The 18,733-nt window shown below is 40.4% G+C and overlaps 1 protein-coding gene across 21 annotated transcripts in view; it reads right to left on the reverse strand.

The window, feature by feature from the left end:
• mpdz (multiple PDZ domain crumbs cell polarity complex component) overlaps positions 1–18,733 on the reverse strand; it is a 65,423-nt gene that overhangs the window by 11,833 nt on the left and 34,857 nt on the right. For 14 of the 21 annotated variants that reach the window (XM_078936152.1, XM_078936138.1, XM_078936153.1 and 11 more), the window contains 11 exons: positions 18,253–18,360; positions 15,978–16,058; positions 15,716–15,893; positions 15,515–15,625; positions 7,323–7,394; positions 7,125–7,196; positions 3,841–4,006; positions 2,005–2,201; positions 1,207–1,298; positions 725–782; positions 584–646 (listed from right to left, as the gene is read on the reverse strand). In XM_078936152.1, coding sequence (XP_078792278.1) covers positions 584–646; positions 725–782; positions 1,207–1,298; positions 2,005–2,201; positions 3,841–4,006; positions 7,125–7,196; positions 7,323–7,394; positions 15,515–15,625; positions 15,716–15,893; positions 15,978–16,058; positions 18,253–18,360 — 1,198 coding nt within the window. The remainder of the gene's footprint in view (positions 1–583; positions 647–724; positions 783–1,206; positions 1,299–2,004; positions 2,202–3,840; positions 4,007–7,124; positions 7,197–7,322; positions 7,395–15,514; positions 15,626–15,715; positions 15,894–15,977; positions 16,059–18,252; positions 18,361–18,733) is intronic. The other 7 variants (XM_078936156.1, XM_078936144.1, XM_078936155.1 and 4 more) reach the window with 2 other exon arrangements.

Here is an 18,733-nt window from a genome sequence, read left to right on the forward strand (position 1 = left end):
GTAATTGAATATTTGTTGCTTTTGTAGGTGACCATGGAATAAGCCCGTTAATTGCCCTCGAAGTGTGCATTATCAGAAATTGACGCACGCCGTGGAAGCCTGAACCGTCCGACGTGCTTCCACGGCGTGCGTCAATGACTTAACAGACAAAAAACATAAATAAAGGCACGTTGGCCAAATATGTGATGGTAAATGTAACACTTTTGCATAGAAACTGAATTTAGTTTTACCCAAAATGCCTTGTTTTGATGTTCTTTATGTTTGTAGGAGCTTTATGGTGGAGCCCAAGTGATCAAAGAATTCCTTCAAACAAAGTGGATCTGAAAGAGGCTCCGTCTTATGTATTATCTGAGCTTAACGAAGCTTCAGGTTCTTCTTTAGAGCTATTTCCTGCTGGTCACTCATTGCTTTGTTACCGTACATTTTTTTTCCTCCTTTTTTCGTCTCTGGTGGTCGTCAAACTCGATGCCCCGCTGAGCTTTTCTTTATATAGAATTTTTTTTTTTAAAGAGTACACCTTCTTCATTACATTCTTGTCTTATCTTTAGGGACTAAAGTATGGGGTGTCCTGGGTGTGTCTCACCTTCAACTTTATGATGTGATGAAGTTGTTGTGAGGAGTCATCGTCAGCCGTGTTTGTTTCTGGCTGCAGGAGAACAGGAGGCGTTGGTGTTTTTTCTCTAAAGGGTTGCGTATCTGCACATGTGCATCTCTTTTTCTGTACCTCAGGTTGGTCTCCTCTCACGGGTCCCACAGCCATCTGGTTGAGGGCCTCTGGGTTCCTGTTTACCAGACACAACTCACATCAATCGCTGCTTCTCTGCTTTGTGGCGGTAAAATGATCTTTTACTGGGGTTGGGTCACAGTGTTGCTGTCAGGCAGGGGGGGGCGGGACAGCTGGGATGCGAGTTAAGTGAGAGCTTGATAAGAGGGATCATGGGAAAGACTAAACGTGGGGTTCAAAGGTCAAACAGCCTTTTGACTGGTGGCAATGCTTACCGTAATTTTTTCTATTTAGTCAAATATAAAAAAAATTGTCATAAAAAATCCTTTATGACAACATTTGGAACCATTTCCAGAAGAAAAAAAATAGGATTTTGCTTTTGCAACAAGAATTTCTGAAAAGCAACAGCTCCCTCTAGTGATCATTAAGCAACATTACATTGTGCTGTTTAAATGTGGAACGGGAGAAGGCCTTTTCCCTACCTGACAAAGATGATTTTGACTTTGGACAGAGCACTCTTTATTATGGACGATGCATTCTGATGACTTTGGCCATAAAGAACTTGCCCATTGATCTGTAAAAACATCAAAAGTTACAGTTAATAAAAAGAAAAATGCTGTTAAAGATCCACTCCGATCATCTTTTGCTCTAATTGAATGCGTTCCCAGTGGGCTCTTAATTATGATTATGCGGTTTTTAGCCATAATCAGCAAACCTGATAGCTTTTGTAGAGCGGTAGTAGTTCATTAGGAATTCGGGATTTGCACTCCAAGTTGCTGAGAGCTCTCTGTTTTCCCGCTAGCTTCCAGCAGAGAGCCTCTGGCTCTCCCCTGTGTTTTTACTACGTCACAAATAGGCTCTTCCTCATTTCTTTTAATTTTTCCAGACGCTCAAAGCGCTTACAATGTGTCTCCATCATTCGTTCGCTCCTCATTCGTACCTGGTGATGGTAAACATCTGATGTAGCCACAGACTTACAGAGGCGTGGCTGCCAGTACGCGCCCACAACCAGGACGTTCGTACACATCCACACACCAGTGGAGCCACACTTTAGTGTCTTGCCCAAGGACACAACGACAGTCGACTGGGGGAGAGCCTTCGATCATTGGCCGACCTGCTCAACCACCTGAACCACTGTTGCCCCAACTGCATTTTTTTTTCCGTCTGCTCCTGAATAAAGAAATACTAAACTTTCTTTATATATGTCCTCCATCATCAGAAAAATGCCACCCAAGATACGATCGGAGTGGGTCTTCAGAGAGTTAAAAGTGAGACCTTACCTCTAGGAGCTCATCTCCCACAAGGATCCGCCCATCCCTGCCCGCCGCCCCGTTGGGATCGATCCCCACCACAAACACGCTCATGCGGGAGCGGTCCCGGTTCCCTGCCAGGCTGAGGCCCAGGCCCGTCTGGCCTTTCTCCAGCTCGATCATGTGCAGGACCCCGGGGAGGCTGCCGTAGCGCCGGCTTACGCTCCCTGCAAAGAGGCAGGTGAGGCTGGAGCATTAAGCCGCCGACACGGATGATCCACGGCGACTTTGGCGAGATTTATAACGGCTGATGGTAAACAAAGGGAGTGACGATGCCTTAGTCACATGCACCCAAACAGGGTTTCTTGGGCTGTCCAGCCCCGTGGAGGGTCATGGAGGAGCGGCTGCATCTTAAAGGGAGAGTCTTACAGCTCTTTGTGGTTGTGGTAAATGTAAGGATGTCCCAATTCTCAGTTTTAAATTGGGGAATTTTAGCATTTGGCCCATGGGCCAGACTTGGGACATGACTGATTATTGTTTGTTTTTCACATTATATTGAACAATGGACTGAAAGAATGTTGTCTTTGTAAAGATTTTATAACTTTTAGTGAACAAAGATTGACCTGTTGACCCCTTCTTGATGCTTTTTTTTTGCATCCAGGGGCAGAGACACTACAGAAGCTCACATTACAATCCAAAAAAAACCCAATTAGAATCAAACCCTGCAATTTGCAGCAGCGTTCAAACAGACAGGGGGACGTCCTAAGGGGCGTAGTTGGCCACTTGAGAGAACAAAAGAAAGAAATTTGCATCACTCAGGGCCACTCCACGCACTGATGGTAAACGAATTCTCTAAATTGTTGAAAATAAAACTTTATTTAGCATTGCTAATCTTTAAGCTCATCATTTCTTCATTTCGTTGAGCTCAATCATCTTCTCTCGAATAAAAGACTGGGACGCAACAAATACACCAGGCTTAGTATAAGACAACTAAAAGTTAATGTTACTCGATTATTAGATAGTAAAACTAAAGGATTTTTCTAAAATGATCTGTAAAACACAAAACATACATCAAACCCAAACAGAACTGTGACCCAAAAATTGAGGTTTGAACCGAGTCGTGATGAAAGCAAATAGTTGCAGGTACTTATGACCTATAGATGATGAGGCCGTAAAGTGTCCTTACGCCACATTCTAGCCGTTTGTGAGGTAGGGGTACTCGTGGATCCATGGGATGTCCGTAGGATGCTCACACAAAGTACGCTCAGGCTGATTTCCTACGTTCCTATGTTCACTATGACCTGTCACCTGCAGAATGCCGTAGAAGAAAATGTGCCCCTAACCAAGCGACCCATTCAGATTTGCCCATTTTCCGCCTGTATCCACCCGTAAAGGCGGTTGTGACTACGGCTTAAACCTCCTTCCCAGGTTTCTTCTCTTTGTGTCTCTACTTTTCCTGCCCGTGGAGATGGTCACCTTTGAAAGCTTACGCTGTTCTGGGCTCCCTGCCACTGTTCCAGCCATCAGTCCTGGACTAATCTCCACAAACTCACCTCGCCAGACCCAGACTCATCCATCTCACGCTCACGCCATTATCTGTAACTCCCACACGCTCTCCACAGCCCCGGGTCTGAATATCTGCCGTTAATAATGACTTTTCTTCTCTTTGCGGTGGCGATTTTAGAGTTTGTTTGACATTAGAGAGCCCGCATGAAAAATAACTCTCACTTTATAATCTCAATATGAACTTGAGTCGGAGAAACATGTGACGTGAGTGACCTCTAGTGGCAGCTGAGTATAAATACACAGCATAAAAGAAACAACAAGTCAACTAAATTCCAAAGAAAAAGACAAAAGTGAACTCACTCCAGGTGTATCCAAACTCATCCACCTTCTCCTCTTCGCCCTCCTCACCCGCTTCCGCAGGAGCCTCAGCGAGCGCATCCGTGTCGCTCTCCCCAGCATGGGGCACCACCGGGAGGGCGAGCAGGGTGCCGGTGGGGGAGATCTTTGCCGTTTCGCGTTTCAGCGGCTGTCGCAGCACAGGACGGGACGGGAAAGCGGGTTATTAGCCGAAAGCGAGGAAGGATTCCTTCTCCGCATTCAGAGCTTGAATCAATCAGAGAGGGGCGGGGGGGCATATGGGAGCTGCTGATGTCATCAACCGTGGCCATATGCCTCACTTTATTAACAGCCTCCTTGATTTCATGTCAGCTTTAAGCCAAGTTAGGAAACAGATCATAAAAGTAGAAAAGCTGCCCTTAATAAGCCTAAAGACTACAGTGATTGACCTAAATTAGTCTTTTTATGACACACTTACCAGAGATCCTAAATCAGTTTGTCTTAAATCTTCAGTAGTTACTTTTTAAAGATGAGTTTCTAGCAGCTAGATGGGAAAAAATAAATAAAATAAATAAATAAATGAAAACAGCGGGAAAGATAAAAGCTGCTCTCATTTGGACAAAAAGGTGGGAGACATTAGGACACGTGTGTGCGTGCACAACATGTTACAGCAGGACAACCAAAAACACACACAGACACACACACAAGTGCATTCTGGGACCTTTTTGTGTAGATGCACACGTATGGGGTCAAAGCAGCACCGTTCAAAGCGAATGAAAAAACCAGATTGTAAATTTGAAAAATAAGGCATTGTTAATGATTAAAGAAATGTTTTAAAACAGTTTTAGACTTAAGACTAGTGAGTACACATTACAAATTGGAAGAAAAAAAAAAGGAAATAAAAAAAAACAATTTGGAAATTGGAAAAATAAAAATTTACTTTGAAGAAAATACGGAAAAATTGAATTAAAAAAACTACAAACCTAAAATTGTTACCAAAAAAGAAATAAGTTGTCTTTATGTTTCTCCCCCATTTGCTTTCAATTTACAATTTCAATTCACAATTTTTTTTTTGGGGATTTAATCCTATTTTAACGAGGGGATGGAGCTTGGAGGCCATTGGCTACCGGGACATGATTTACATCCGGTGATGTCATTTTGACTCTTGACCACCGTCTGTTGTTGGCTCATCTTGCTTCTCACCAACTCAGTTGTGGTAGAGTGTCCACCCTGGGACTGGAAGATCGTGGGTTCAAACCCATTGTCAAGTCATACCAATGACTTTGATCATGGGCCACACATCTAGACACTCAGCACTAAGGGATTGGATTGGTGGAGTAGTCACTCACTTTATGGGACTTTAACTCTAATATACCAAAATAAAATAATATACCATAGGGTTGCACGACAATATCGGATACTGATAATTAGCGGCCGAAAATGACGTCACAATACGACGTCATACCGATAAGAAAAGAATTTGCAGATAAAATGGACCGATAACTTAAAGCTTAAACTGTCCTGGCTTCCTCACCCTGTTCTTCCTCACCCGCCGCTCTGTTTTTACTTGTGCCAGCAAGGTGTCTGTTCACCCCTCCCATCCTGCAAGCTTGTTTAGCGTGTAAGTGACGTCACGTCTCAGCGCCTCTCTGCAACACGGTGCAGCTCTCACCCATGTGGGCTTGTTTTACCATGTGTGAGACGAACGACTCACTCGCCGTTCGCATGTTCGACAGAAGAGTCACAAAGAGGGAGAAAAGGTCAAGCTTTAACACCACAAATCTCACAAGCTATCTAAAAATTCACCACCGCGATGTGTGGACAGAATTTGAAGCTGCCGTCATTGCTAGCGCTCATTCTGGGGGGAAAAACAAACGAAAAACCCAACAAAGACTGTGGTGCTTGCATGGAAATAGCTGTCAGCGGCCTGCACTAGTATCCATAGTGAGCGTTTTTGTCTTCTGCAGCAAATGTGCTGGATGAGAAAATCAACAGCTAAACTGTCAGAAAGCAGAGATGCTACTTGTTGTCAGGAATAATCTCCCGTTGATCCAACCACAGTTCAAAACAGTTTATTGCTTTTTGTCATTCTGCTTTGTAAAATGCCTGAATCCCTATGTTTTTGAAAAGTTCATTTCTATGAGCAACCATGATTAATTTTGCATATCAGTTAATAATGGTATAGTTATTATTTTGCACTTCAGCAGCAATAATATTTTTTCTTAAGTATTTAAAAGAAATATTGGTTGAGTATCGGTATCGGCTACAAGAGGCAGGAAAATATCGGGCATCGAGTATCGGTTGTAAAAAGTCATTGTCGTGCATCACTAATATACCATACTTTGGGCGAGAATCACTACTATATGCCACATTAGAGAAGGGAAGACACAGTCGAGGCCAACAACAGAGGCAACAATGTTGTCACCATAACCTTTTGTCACCTAATGTTGATCATGTACCGATAGCCAATAGGCTCAAAGGCCCAATATGTTCTCTTTTTCATGATACTTTTTCTTTAACCCTTGTGCTATCTTAGATGACCCCACCCTTACATTGACGTGTTCTCCCTACCATGACAAAGGTGGATAAAGGTGGAAAGATTTCATGTAATCCATGGACACCAGTGAAGATCACAAATCATTGAAGAAAAAAGGTTCAGCGCACTGTCTAGTGGGTCAAGATGACCCAACTCCCAATGTTAAAGTGCCTAGGATAGCACAAGGGTTACCATGCAAGATATTCCAGTTATAGACTGAGCAATCAGAAGCCTCAATAACAGATCGTGGTGCCTGCTGGCCTCCACGTCGAAAACGTTTGAAAGTGTTGAAAACCTAAACCAAACGTTGGGAAAAAGATTTTTTCTGCTGTTTACCACAACCTCTGTCATCTAAAGTCATTTATAGCCAATGGGCTCAAAGCTCCACCCCCCACGAACAATCAACTCGAACAATCAACTCAGAAAACAAACGTTGTGAAATTGAAACTGTGGATTGAGGACTTTAAGGAAAGAGGGAGAGAAAAGAACAAACAAAAATTTCAAATACAAAACAGCAGCTGTCAAAAATACACTTATTTTTAGCAACAGTTTAAGGTTTAGATGGGTTTTTGTAATACAAGTCTTAAGTATTTATTAAAATTTCAAGGAAATATTATTTCTAATTGACTTTTTTTTTTATCTTCATATTTTTTTAAGTTTACAACTTGTACCAACATGTAAAACTCTTCAAACGTCTGCTTTTCAAGTGTGCAATCTGGTTTTTCATTCACTTTAAGGGAGCAGGACAGAGGGAACACAGAGACCCACAAACCTTAAACGGGGTAGGAGTGAAAGGGTTAGTTGGGGAGAGGCGGAGGAAAAGTCTACTGTGACTGTCCCCCTCCTACAGAGAAGAAAAACAACTTTAGAGGACATCACATCCACCGATAACTACACCTATTCACACACGCGTGGACTGTGGACTAGACAACATCTGCAGACTCAAGTGAGCGGCAACCGGAATACCAACCTTGTCCTTGACGTCCCTCGCTGTGGCGGCTGCGGCTCTCTCCTCTGCGCTGTCCGTTATCGATGACTGTTGCTTTTAAGATAGACACGAAGGTAAATCACTCTGCTCCGCGGCCGATAGGAAAGGGCTTTTTTTAAAATTCATTTGGTACACGTTTGCAGTGCAAATTCATAATATCCACTCCACCGTCAGCAGATAGCAAGAGATATGCTATCGTGCTGGAAGCCAAGACAGAAAAAACTGTCCAGAATCCCGTTTGGGCAAAAAGGCCGGAGCGGTTGGAATGACTAAACTATGACTCTGTATGCTGCGTTTCATTGGAGTTTAAACACTGAGGAAGCTACATGAAATTGGAAAACTTCCAGGAGATCTCAAAACCGTTACTCGCTGACAAGTATGACGGACGGAAGCACCTGATGCCCATCCGGACCGCTTTTTTCTTTTCACTCCGCGATTACAATTCAAAATTTGGGAAATCTCAGCCTTTGATGCAAAAGCACTAAAGTAAAGAACTTTTTCCATAACAAGCCAGACAGTCCAATCTGTTCGTCACATTGGCGACAAAGCACGACTGGAAAAAGACGGAAACACTCCAGCTTAGGTTCAAAAACACAACCTTAATGCTACAAACGAGGAGATGATTAGCTGTTACCCATCAAAGCCCAATAAGGGATAAATCCACAGCAGGTGGGTAAGTCATACACAGGATGGCATTTGGGCGTTTAGGCCTTTAATACAGAAACTACTGCTGGCCACAGCAAATAACACACATTCTCTGACTTACGGCAAGTCTTCAACTGTTGTTAACGAAATTCCAACGGATTCTGAAGATGAAAAAAGCCGCTTGGAAACGATACGCAAAGGTGTTGCATATCAGTGCAAAGCCGAGTCAGAATCAGTCGGTTGACTTTATTGACGAAAGACACTTTACTACTGGTAATATCTAACACTGAAAACTCTAAACACTGTTAATAATATACTACTGTGAAGGGTCACATTGTGGCGCAAAGATGCTTCTCTCTGCGCTAGAATCAGTCAATTTACCTTATAAACACTTTACCAAAACTGTAAAGACTTTACAAAGGTATAGTTTTGCATATCGGCGGAAAGCTGCTTTTCTTCGCATTAGAATCAGCTGTTTTATGTTCAATACAAAAACACTTTACTACTGTAAACACTATTCAACTCTACAGTGTAGCATATCGGCGCAAAGCTGCTTTTCTCGCCGCCAGAATCAGTCAGTTTACGTTAAAAAACACTGTTTTTCTTCGCATTAGAATCAGTTATGTTAATGCCGAAAACGCTTAAATACACTAAGCACTGTAAACTGTACTGTAAATGTCCACATCAGTACAAAGTTTTTGTCTTTGTCAGAATCACTCGGTTATTACGACTTGAGTTAATTCCTAAAAAGAACTTTACTACTGTAAGCTATAAATACTACCATTGTAAAATGTTGCATGTCAGCGCAAAGTCACTCTTCTCAGCTTCAGCATCTCTTGGAAAAATGTTAATTGCGTACACGGTTAAAGAGTTTGGGTACTTCAGATAATGTCAACACTGACACTGAAGCTGTGGGGTTAACACCCAGAACCCCACCTCCCCCCAAAGAAAAGAAATGAAATAAATAAAACACTTGAGTAGGGATCTAAAAGGAGCCAAGATCCTTCCACACGAAGTGAGAAAAGGCTATTAATCCCATTCTAAACTTGTACATCCATCCTTTTACAGCTGAGAAACACAAGAGACGGATGTCAATCTGCAGGATTTAAGGAAGCAGTGAGCTCCAGCTCAGGATCTCAGAATGATATTCTGAAGCAACTTTATTCTAGTATTAAAGAATAGACATGAAAACTAAAAGAATCTTTCCTGGGCTTGGTTGGATTTGGGAAGGACGAAACAGCTGGTTTTTTGTATTCCAGAGCATTTATTATATTCCGGTACTCCAATCACTAAACAGACTTCAACAATCTTAAAAATACTCTCTTCGATAAGCTGTGGAAAAATCAATGTCAATGAAGCCACTTTTCAAGTAAAATCCAGCTGAAACCTTACTAAAAAGGTTACAAAACTGAAGTTTTTACTTGAAAAAAAACTAAACTTATTACGAAAATAAACAACAACAAAGAAGTAATGACAGTATTTGTAATTTAAACAGGTTACATTTACTTATTTTTCAGGCAGACATTTCTTGGTCTCAGATTTTGTTTCTACATAAATCTGTGCTCTAAACATCCTAGAAATGTACTGAATGTCTGAAAGCAGAGGTTGGTATCAAGACGACAGTTCTGAGCATTTTAGATTAATGCGAGAAAACACAAACGCGTCAGGCAGACATTTCTTTCCTCTGCTTTGCATTCGTGGCACACAGCTTGTTAAACTCCAACTACAGTTGCACAGGTGGGGTTAAAGTAGACAGACAGAGTTGCCAGTCTAACCTGGGGGAGGGCAATTGCTAAGTAGCTTTGATTAGTGTGGGGGTTGGCTTCTTAACACAAGGGCAACAAGAGCTGCAGACACTTTCACTACACTGAGGTTAATTTCTGCTGAAACACAATCTAAAGGCGTCTGGGAGGAAAAACTATATGTTTTCTTTACATTTCTTTCTTTAGCTAATTTAATATTTAAAAAAATAACCAAGATTCACATTGTTTTCAATTAAGTATTTTGTTTTATATTTTTAAAAACATTTTGCACCTAATCCAGTCAGATTACAACACTTAAAAAATAAACACACTACAGGTAAATTATACAATCTACCCCATAAAAGGAAACAGATATTTTAAGTATCATATTAGTACTGCATACTTAAAAGCGTTTTTTTTAAGTGCATCCCACAATCCATAGTACATATGGGTTAAATCTGGTTGTGTTATTGATGTTGAAGCGATTTAGAGAAGTACACAATGCTCTGTCATAATCTAAGTCTGTTTTGACAACTAGTTGGAAAGAAGGTGGGTGAATACGCTAATGGGGCTAACGTGTAGCATTGTATGTTGTTTTTTAGACGTTACTAACAAGGTTGGGAGTTATTGTAGTCACAGTAAAAAAAAAAAAATTGCTGTATTAGTCTGTTTTTTCACATTTTGCAAACAAGATTGGGAGATTGGGAGGGTTTTTTTTACGCGTCTTTAACAAGGATGGGAGTTAGCATAGCAACAGTGACGTCTGTTTTAGCTGTATCAGCTTGTTTTGCTACTTGTTGCAAACTACGTTGGGAGTTACAGGTATTGTGAATACGGTAACTCAACAAACGTGAAGCGTTTTTTTTTTTTTTTTTCTGTATGTGCTACTTACAAATGTTGGGAGTTAATTTAGTCACAGTAATGTTTTCTTTAACATTACCAGCGTTTGTTTTTTTTTGGATTGCAAACAAGGTTGGGAGTTACAGGTATCGTGGATATGCTACCACAGCTTTTGTGTCGGAGTTAGCGTACTCACAGTAATGTTTTAGCGTTATCAGTCTATTTTTCTACTAACTGCAAACAAGTTTGGGAGTTACAGGTATCGTGGATATGCTATCACAGTTTTCTATCAAGGTTTAGAGTTAGCATAGTCACAGTAATGTTTTAGTGGTGTCAGTCTATTTTTCTACTAACTGCAAACAAGTTTGGGAGTTACAGGTATCGTGGATATGCTACCACAGCTTTCTATCAAGGTTTAGAGTTAGCGTAGTCACAGTAATGTTTTAGCGTTATCAGTCTATTTTTATACTAACTGCAAACAAGTTTGGGAGTTACAGGTATCTTGGATATGCTACCACAGCTTTTGTGTCGGAGTTAGCGTAGTCACAGTAATGTTTTAGCGTTATCAGTCTATTTTTCTACTAACTGCAAACAAGTTTGGGAGTTACAGGTATCGTGGATATGCTACCACAGCCTTCTATCAAGGTTTAGAGTTAGCGTAGTCACAGTAATGTTTTAGCGTTATCAGTCTATTTTTCTACTAACTGTAAACAAGTTTGGGAGTTACAGGTATCGTGGATATGCTACCACAGCTTTCTATCAAGGTTTAGAGTTAGCGTAGTCACAGTAATGTTTTAGTGGTATCAGTCTATTTTTCTACTAACTGCAAACAAGGTTGGGAGTTACAGGTATCGTGGATACGCTCCCACAACTTTTGTGTAGCGACGTCGGACTGTGTTGTTTTTTGCGTGTCACTATCAAGGTTTAGAGTTAGCATAGTCACAGTAATGTTTTAGCGTTATCAGTCTATTTTTTTAAGTAACCGATTGATTGCCATGGCTTTTTACAGGCCTTTGTTTGCACATATACTGTTGCCATGTCTTAACATTTCTGAATAGAAAAACATGTTTTTGTTTGGAGTTACAGGTATCATAAATATGCTAACAATGCTAACACTTCTAACGCGGCTAATGTGTAGCGTGTTACAAACAACTTCAACTGTGAATGCAGTTAATACAGTTTGACTAACTGACAGACTTATCTCTGATCCGTGTGTCTTGCTTATTGTGCCTTATTTTTCAGTGTCTCTTATTTACGACATAATTTCAAAAAATAGACCATTCATTGACATGGAACCTTATAATCTGGTACAGATTGTACGGAAAATAGGGTACGCATGTTTGTTTGTTTTTAAATACATTTTGTAATAACTTTTTTAAAAGTTCCTCTAAATTGCTAACAGCAGGGAGCAGACAAGTATATTTCCCTTGAATCGTCCAAGGCAGTTAAAAAAATTGCTTTTCAGATTGAAAAAAAAATGTTTTCCCTTAAACTGCTTGCTGACCATTTAAATAAAAGTAAAAGCATCATTTGTGCCACACATCTTTGTTGAAGTAAAATAAAGACAGCAGGACGCCTGCATATTAAAATAAAACTCCTTTATGTTCCCCTCCCTGCAGTTCTACTGCACACATGATTTAGTTTAAAGATAAACAGGGATCTGCAGGGAATAAAAGGTGGCTAAATAATGAGATAAAAAAGAAAGCGGAGGCAGGAGGGGGAGGGAATGAAGCCGATGCGCTTGGTGACTGATAGCTGCCGTGAGAAAGATGAGACAAAAGGAGACAGATTACCTGTCGTGTGCGCTGCTGCACGCATGTTAGCATGCTTTTCTCTACAGCAGCTGTAGGAGCTGGGCTGTGAACAGACATAGGCTGAAGGAGCCCAGAAAAGAAGACGGTGTGAGGCGGCTCTTCCAGAGATACAAACATTTGTGATGAGGGTTTCCTTCGCTGAACACTTGTTCAAAACGTTTGATATTATGCTAGTTCTACCTGCAAATCAATGAAAAATCTTGATGTATTACGGCTAAAGGACTATTATTGACACGACTAAACAGGCACAAAACGTTCTAAACACAGAATAAAGAAAACACATTCAGAAAAAGTTGTGTCAAGGTCCAAAATAGACACAAACACACAAATCCTGTGGCTTGATAAACCTTTAAGCTATGAACACACCGGGCATTTGTTAAAGAATGCGCGTTCACACTGCACAAGCAGGGAGGGGTTTTTTCTGCTTTTTCTTTTTCTGTTGTTATTAGCGCATGTCGGCCACTAACAGTTGGAAGAAACTTCGTACGAAACGTCTCATGATTTGGGCACAATACGGTAACAGTTCGGTTCATTGACAGCGTCCTTGAGGTGGAGAACATGGATGCCAAGAGGGGGGCCTCGGTTTATCTTAATTTGAAAAACAAACATCATCAGACTCTTTGACGTGTTTTGGTTCACCAGATAAACAAAATCTATGCGTCACGACCAAATTTGAGTCCTTGATTGGTAATTTGACCGGCTTTCACTGAGCGTTTCATGGCCAGACGTTTTGTAAGTAGAACCCGAGTTTGAATAAGGACCGCGGAAACGCGCATTTACGTGAATTTTTTATTGTAGCTTCATATTGTAGTCCCAAAGATTTTTTTCTTTCTTTCTCTGAGATTCAGTGAAACTTGCACAAAAACTCACCAAAATTTCCAGAAACATCTGTAGTTGTTCAAAAATATTTCATCTTAAGGTGGATGACTCGGCCCCACAAAAGATGACATCACAGTGGCTCTAAACAAATACTTTTTTCATAATGTACAAAAAACAAAAACAGTTACGATAGAGCCTCTAAGCTGCTTTTTTTCAGAATTGTTATGTGGAGCCCCCTGCAACCCCATCAGGGACCTACAAACAAGACTAGCGTATCATTTTGACAATGACCTTTGACCTATATACATGAAATGCAATTTTGCAAAGTTTTGCTCATAGCGCAAGGTTGTGTCTGAATTCCTTCACTGCTAACTACAAAGTGCACTTTATAGTGCGTATGCCATTTTGTAGTGCTGTCTGAATCTACAATTCCAAAATCAAGTGCCCTAGAAATTTCCCAGAAGTCTCTGCAAAAAAACAGTCTGCATTCATGCTCACTAGATTGGCGAATATAGACCACAATGCATTGCGTCTAAACAATTTTTGAAAAAAAAAAAGTATTTAAATGTATTTTTTACATAAAATATTAATGTATTTATCTTCATAACTCAGTGGATTCATAAATGATCATCACAAAACGCTTATCTCAGTGAGATTTTCACTTTGTGAAATCGATGATGTCATATTTGCCGTTTAAAAAAAAAAAAAGAAAAGGTAGTGAGCATGGTGTCGGAATTGCATTTAAAATTCAGGGTACTACATCGTCCTGCACTATATAGTTTTTTAGTGGTTAGGAAGTAGGGTGGGAATTCAGTCACAACCTAAGAAAATGACCTGAATGATTAGTGAGAGACAAAAAAAAGTGAGCGACTTGACCTTTAGCCTTGGTAACCCTTGTGTTATCCTAGGCACTTTACCATTGGGAGTTGGGTCATCTAGACCCACTAGACAGTGCGCTGAACCTTTTTTCTTCAATGATTTGTGATCTTCACTGGTGTCCATGGATTACATGAAATCTTTCCACCTTCATCCACCTTTGTCATGGTAGGGAGAACACGTCAATGTAAGGGTGGGGTCATCTAAGATAGCACAAGGTTAAAGGGCAGCCGTTATGTGACGTCACAAAAATGATGTCACACAGATGACCCTTTACAAAAGTTTTACTTGTCAAAGGGAGCATTAACTTCATGCTGAGACCTCTTTGGCTAAGCAGGGTGGGAAAGGGTCATTCATCACTGCTCGCAGATTTAATTATGTTTTATTTTGTCCATCTTTGGAAAATAGATATTATTTTATTGCATTCCCTTCAAATTCGAGAGACTTACAAGAGCAGGATGGCAAAAACAAGGTATGTTTTAAGCAAAGGTTGACCGAGATTGTACAATGATTTATTTTAAGGTTTATTAAGTCATTGTAGGCAACAATTCTTTATTATTTCAAGAAATTTACATATTTCCCCCCTCTATATTTAACACTAAAAAGGTGAACATTTGGAAAAAATTACAAGGAGTTTATGTCCTAACTTGCACACTCAGGGATTTATGAAGTTTTGAGGTCTTTACCGCCACAAAAAACGATTCATTTTTACAGTTTAAACGGGGAAAAATCTCTTGACTATCACTCACTTTTAGCAATTTGAAAAACAAAACCCTAAAATGTTTTTTACAGGGCTTTGTTTTTTTTCAAAAATCTAAAATAATCTAAAACTCTTCAGCTTTATAAACACTAAGATCTCCCTGTAGTCATTCGGAAAGAAGTTTTGTCACAGTACACAGAAAAACAACAACATATCACTGCACTTTTTTATTGTATTTTATAACCTAATTAATGACCATTTTTAAAAATATACAATTTAACTGCTATAAAGAAATGTGTTTATTTTCTTATCTAATTATTCTGTAATCAGATGTTTTATCAAGAATATTCCTAGTGGTGTGACAAACATCCATGATGTTTTTACAAAACTGTGATATAGAAAAAGGGTTTTGTTGCAGAAATATTAGTGTTGCTTTAATCACGTTTCTTTTAAAATGACACGATTTTAGGGGGATGATCACAAATGGGAGCATAAGAAGAGAGAAATACGGCTCTATATGTTGACTATATTAGAGTTGGGACATGGCCGGTCACAAAAAACGGACAAAAAAATATCAAGCAGGAAGATGTGAGCGTTAACATTTTCAAGCCACATCTTTAGAGTTTCCAGAAGATCCAAACTTTCTAAGACAGTTTATAGGACTGAAAACGGCAGTTTAACAAAAGCCCACATTTAAGCTTCTGAAAGACCAAACGGCTGTTGTTTCAGCTGACTTACACGGGGTCTCTGGACGATGCTCTGGACCAGAAAGGTCACGGGGTTTCCACCTCTCCGGATGGCTTCCACCGCCTCCTCGTGGCTGGCGTCCCTTAAATCCACCCCGTCGACCTGCTCAGGTACAACAAAGCGACGCAGCTCAGGTTATCTGAAGTCTGAGCTCCTGATTACCGGTAGGCGTCTGGAAGCAGGGGGCATCACCTCCACGATCCTGTCTCCAGTCCGCAGAGTCCCGTTCTGCCCCGCTGGACTGTCCTCCAGGATGTGCTTGATGAAAATGCCCCTCATCACCTCTCCGTTGCTCAGCCGGCTCCCCATCCCCCGGCCCCCGACGATGCTGATTCCCAGGGACTTGCCGTGCTCCCGGAAGAGCTCCACTCTGTGGACGGCACCGATTTGCGTTTTAGAGCAGGGACGTTTGTTATTACTGAAATCTGGGACAAAACCATTTGGATCGGCTCACTTTCGGGGCTGGTTCCAATTTCCATAAGACGCGCTCTCCTCTCCCTCGCCGTCCTCACGCTCTGGTAGAGTTGAGATCATTCTAGAAGACGGCGGCAAACATTGCAACTTTGATAGGGATTCTTGTCATTTTAACACTGTCTTTAACAACCAACTTCCATCATCTTTGAGCGATCTTTTTTATTATGATTACAGTGATCCCTCGCTATAACGGGGTTTACTTTTCACGGTTTCGCTACTTCACGGATTTGCATCGTTCATTGTGTTCTGCATTCTGATTGGCTAAAAAGTCACTCCGCTTCTTCTCTACCTGTGCGTCAACAACGTTGCAGTTTAATATGTACACGTACATAAAACAGCTTGCCAAATTTACATTACGTACGTGCAAATCATCTTGCAATTTCAAGTTTCTCTAAAACCCATAGAAAAAGAGCGACAATTACTGCCAATCACTATGTTCTTCTCCCGAACAAACACAGCTGCACCGCGGGCTGCAAAAGAAGAAAACACTGCAGAGCGGAGTCAGGATGCAGCGGCTCAGTCTGAAGAGCAGTGAAATACAGCTTAGTCAGTCACTATTTGTCCGTTGTACTTTGTATTTTTTTCATAATCATTTTGAATTTTCTCCCGTTTAATCCAATTACTCGGGTTGCAGTGGGCGGGGCTAATCTCCGCAATTTGAAGCCTTCTGTTCACATCGATGATTAAAATTATTATTTGACAGTACAGTACAGAGTTATTGGTTGAAAAAAACATTTCTAAAGTACTTTTATTTGTGAAACAAATGCTTGAGCCTGTAAAATGGTTTTCTTTTCAATGTATAATAGAGTATTTAATTGTATTATAATAGTTTTTTTTTTTAAATAAAGGTTTCTACTTCACAGATTTTGCCTAATACGGGTTCTTTTTGGAACGTAACCCCCGCCAAAAACAAGGGTTTACTGTATTCAATTTTTAGGATTACAAGCCAAATTAAAAAAATGTAAAAACCTGTTGTTTTCTGTGGAGCGACAGTAGTTCATTATTCCCCTTTAGCTACATTCACATTAAACACATGACACGCGCTCTGGAACACGCGTTTCACGTATGGTGTTCACACAGAGCAAGCATATGGAAGCATTTCTGCTGCATAATTAAAAATAAAAGTCAAGAGCAGAAATGGTTTTTCATTTTCAAAATGAAGCTGCGTTTGTTGACTCAAAAATGAAATGAGAAAAGCAATCTGCCAAACGGCTTTTTCTTTTTTTTCTTCAACACCCTTCACTCTGTCACTTAATTAAAACGATAAAGAAAATGAAATTTGACATCTCATTCAGCTTCAATTAGAAAATGAAAAAAGATTTTCTGGTATTGACTTTTTTCTTTTTTATTATGCAACAGAAATGCTTCCATACCAGCAGGGGGCGCTGGCTTCTTCTTTTTCTACTATTTCCTATTGCATGAATAGTTGATAGAGGTTTGGTGCAAAATGTTGAAGCGGTGCAAATCTTGCTCCATTCTTTTTTTTCACACAGACTTCGGCCGGCCAGAAGCTGCATTTATTAATTTCTCCTCTGTAATTAATTTTAAAAAGGGTTGGAATTTCCTTGAACTATAAGGGACACCGTCCACACTTCACTACCAAATCCGAGTCTCTGATTGGTTCAACCTGTTTTAACTGTCAATGGCTGTTCAATGACCGCATGTTTTTTTGTACGTAGAAGTTAAAAACTGTCTTTAAAATGTGTGTAGCTACACGTGAACATGAGTTGTGAACCCGTAAGCCCTAAATGCACGTTTACGTAGGCTTTCCGTTGAAAGTGGTTGCCTCCGAGGGCGGTGTGACCGTAGCTTCTGAGTTGTGGACGGGACTGTCGGCGCAGAGTAACCCCATCCCCCCCTTCCCTCGGCTAATGCTAATCTATCCCTTTACACACCTTCACGCTAGCTTACAGCCCCCTACACCCCCAAGCTAACGTTACCAATGCCACAAAACTGACGAGCAATTTTAGAGCCGTACAGTTTTGAGCTCGCCAAGCCTATTTTTTACATCTCAAACCCGCTCTTTTTTAAACAGCTGCTCCTAAATTGCAACGATTCGCATAAAGTAATAAAAATATAAAGAAATACAATTTCAAGATACGTTTTCTTATTAACACCAAAAGAACTATTTTCATTGGAGTGGCTCTTCAAACCATGAATGCTTTCATAATCCTAAAGACAGCCTTTCGTATTTCAAATAAAATATCGTAAATACAAACAATAGTTCGTTAAGTGAAAGTTCCCAAAAGACTCACTTTGGAGCTAGAAGAGAAGATGAAGCTTCCTCAGAGAAGACGTCTTCCTGAGCTCGCTCCAAGTTGGCCTTGTACTCCTCCAGATACTCAGCTGGGACATACGTGATGCTGAACCCAACAAAGACACAGAAATTAGACCGTCTTTGTCTCGGGGTCAATATCATATTTGTTATTAACTATTAACTCACCTGAGTCAAAATGCATTTTTAAACCAAATTCAGGTTCCTATCTCTAAAATGTAATAGAACAGATTCTGTATCCTTTACACCAGGGGTCCCCAAACGATTCCCAGTGAGGGCCACTTGACGTTTCCATGTTGTGATCAGGAAAAAGTGTGACGATGTAAATAAATGTAAACATTTATTGTTTCCCAGAAAGCCACGCCAATATTAACAACCCAATCTGATATCAAATACTCCTCTCTGGGTTCTTCACCAAAAAAAAAAAAATATTATAATAATCAGCAAATATATAATAACAC

Source organism: Oryzias latipes, chromosome 18 (assembly GCF_053564925.1).
Source record: "Oryzias latipes strain Hd-rR chromosome 18, Olatipes_Hd-rR_3.1".
NCBI classification, from domain to species: domain Eukaryota; kingdom Metazoa; phylum Chordata; class Actinopteri; order Beloniformes; family Adrianichthyidae; genus Oryzias; species Oryzias latipes.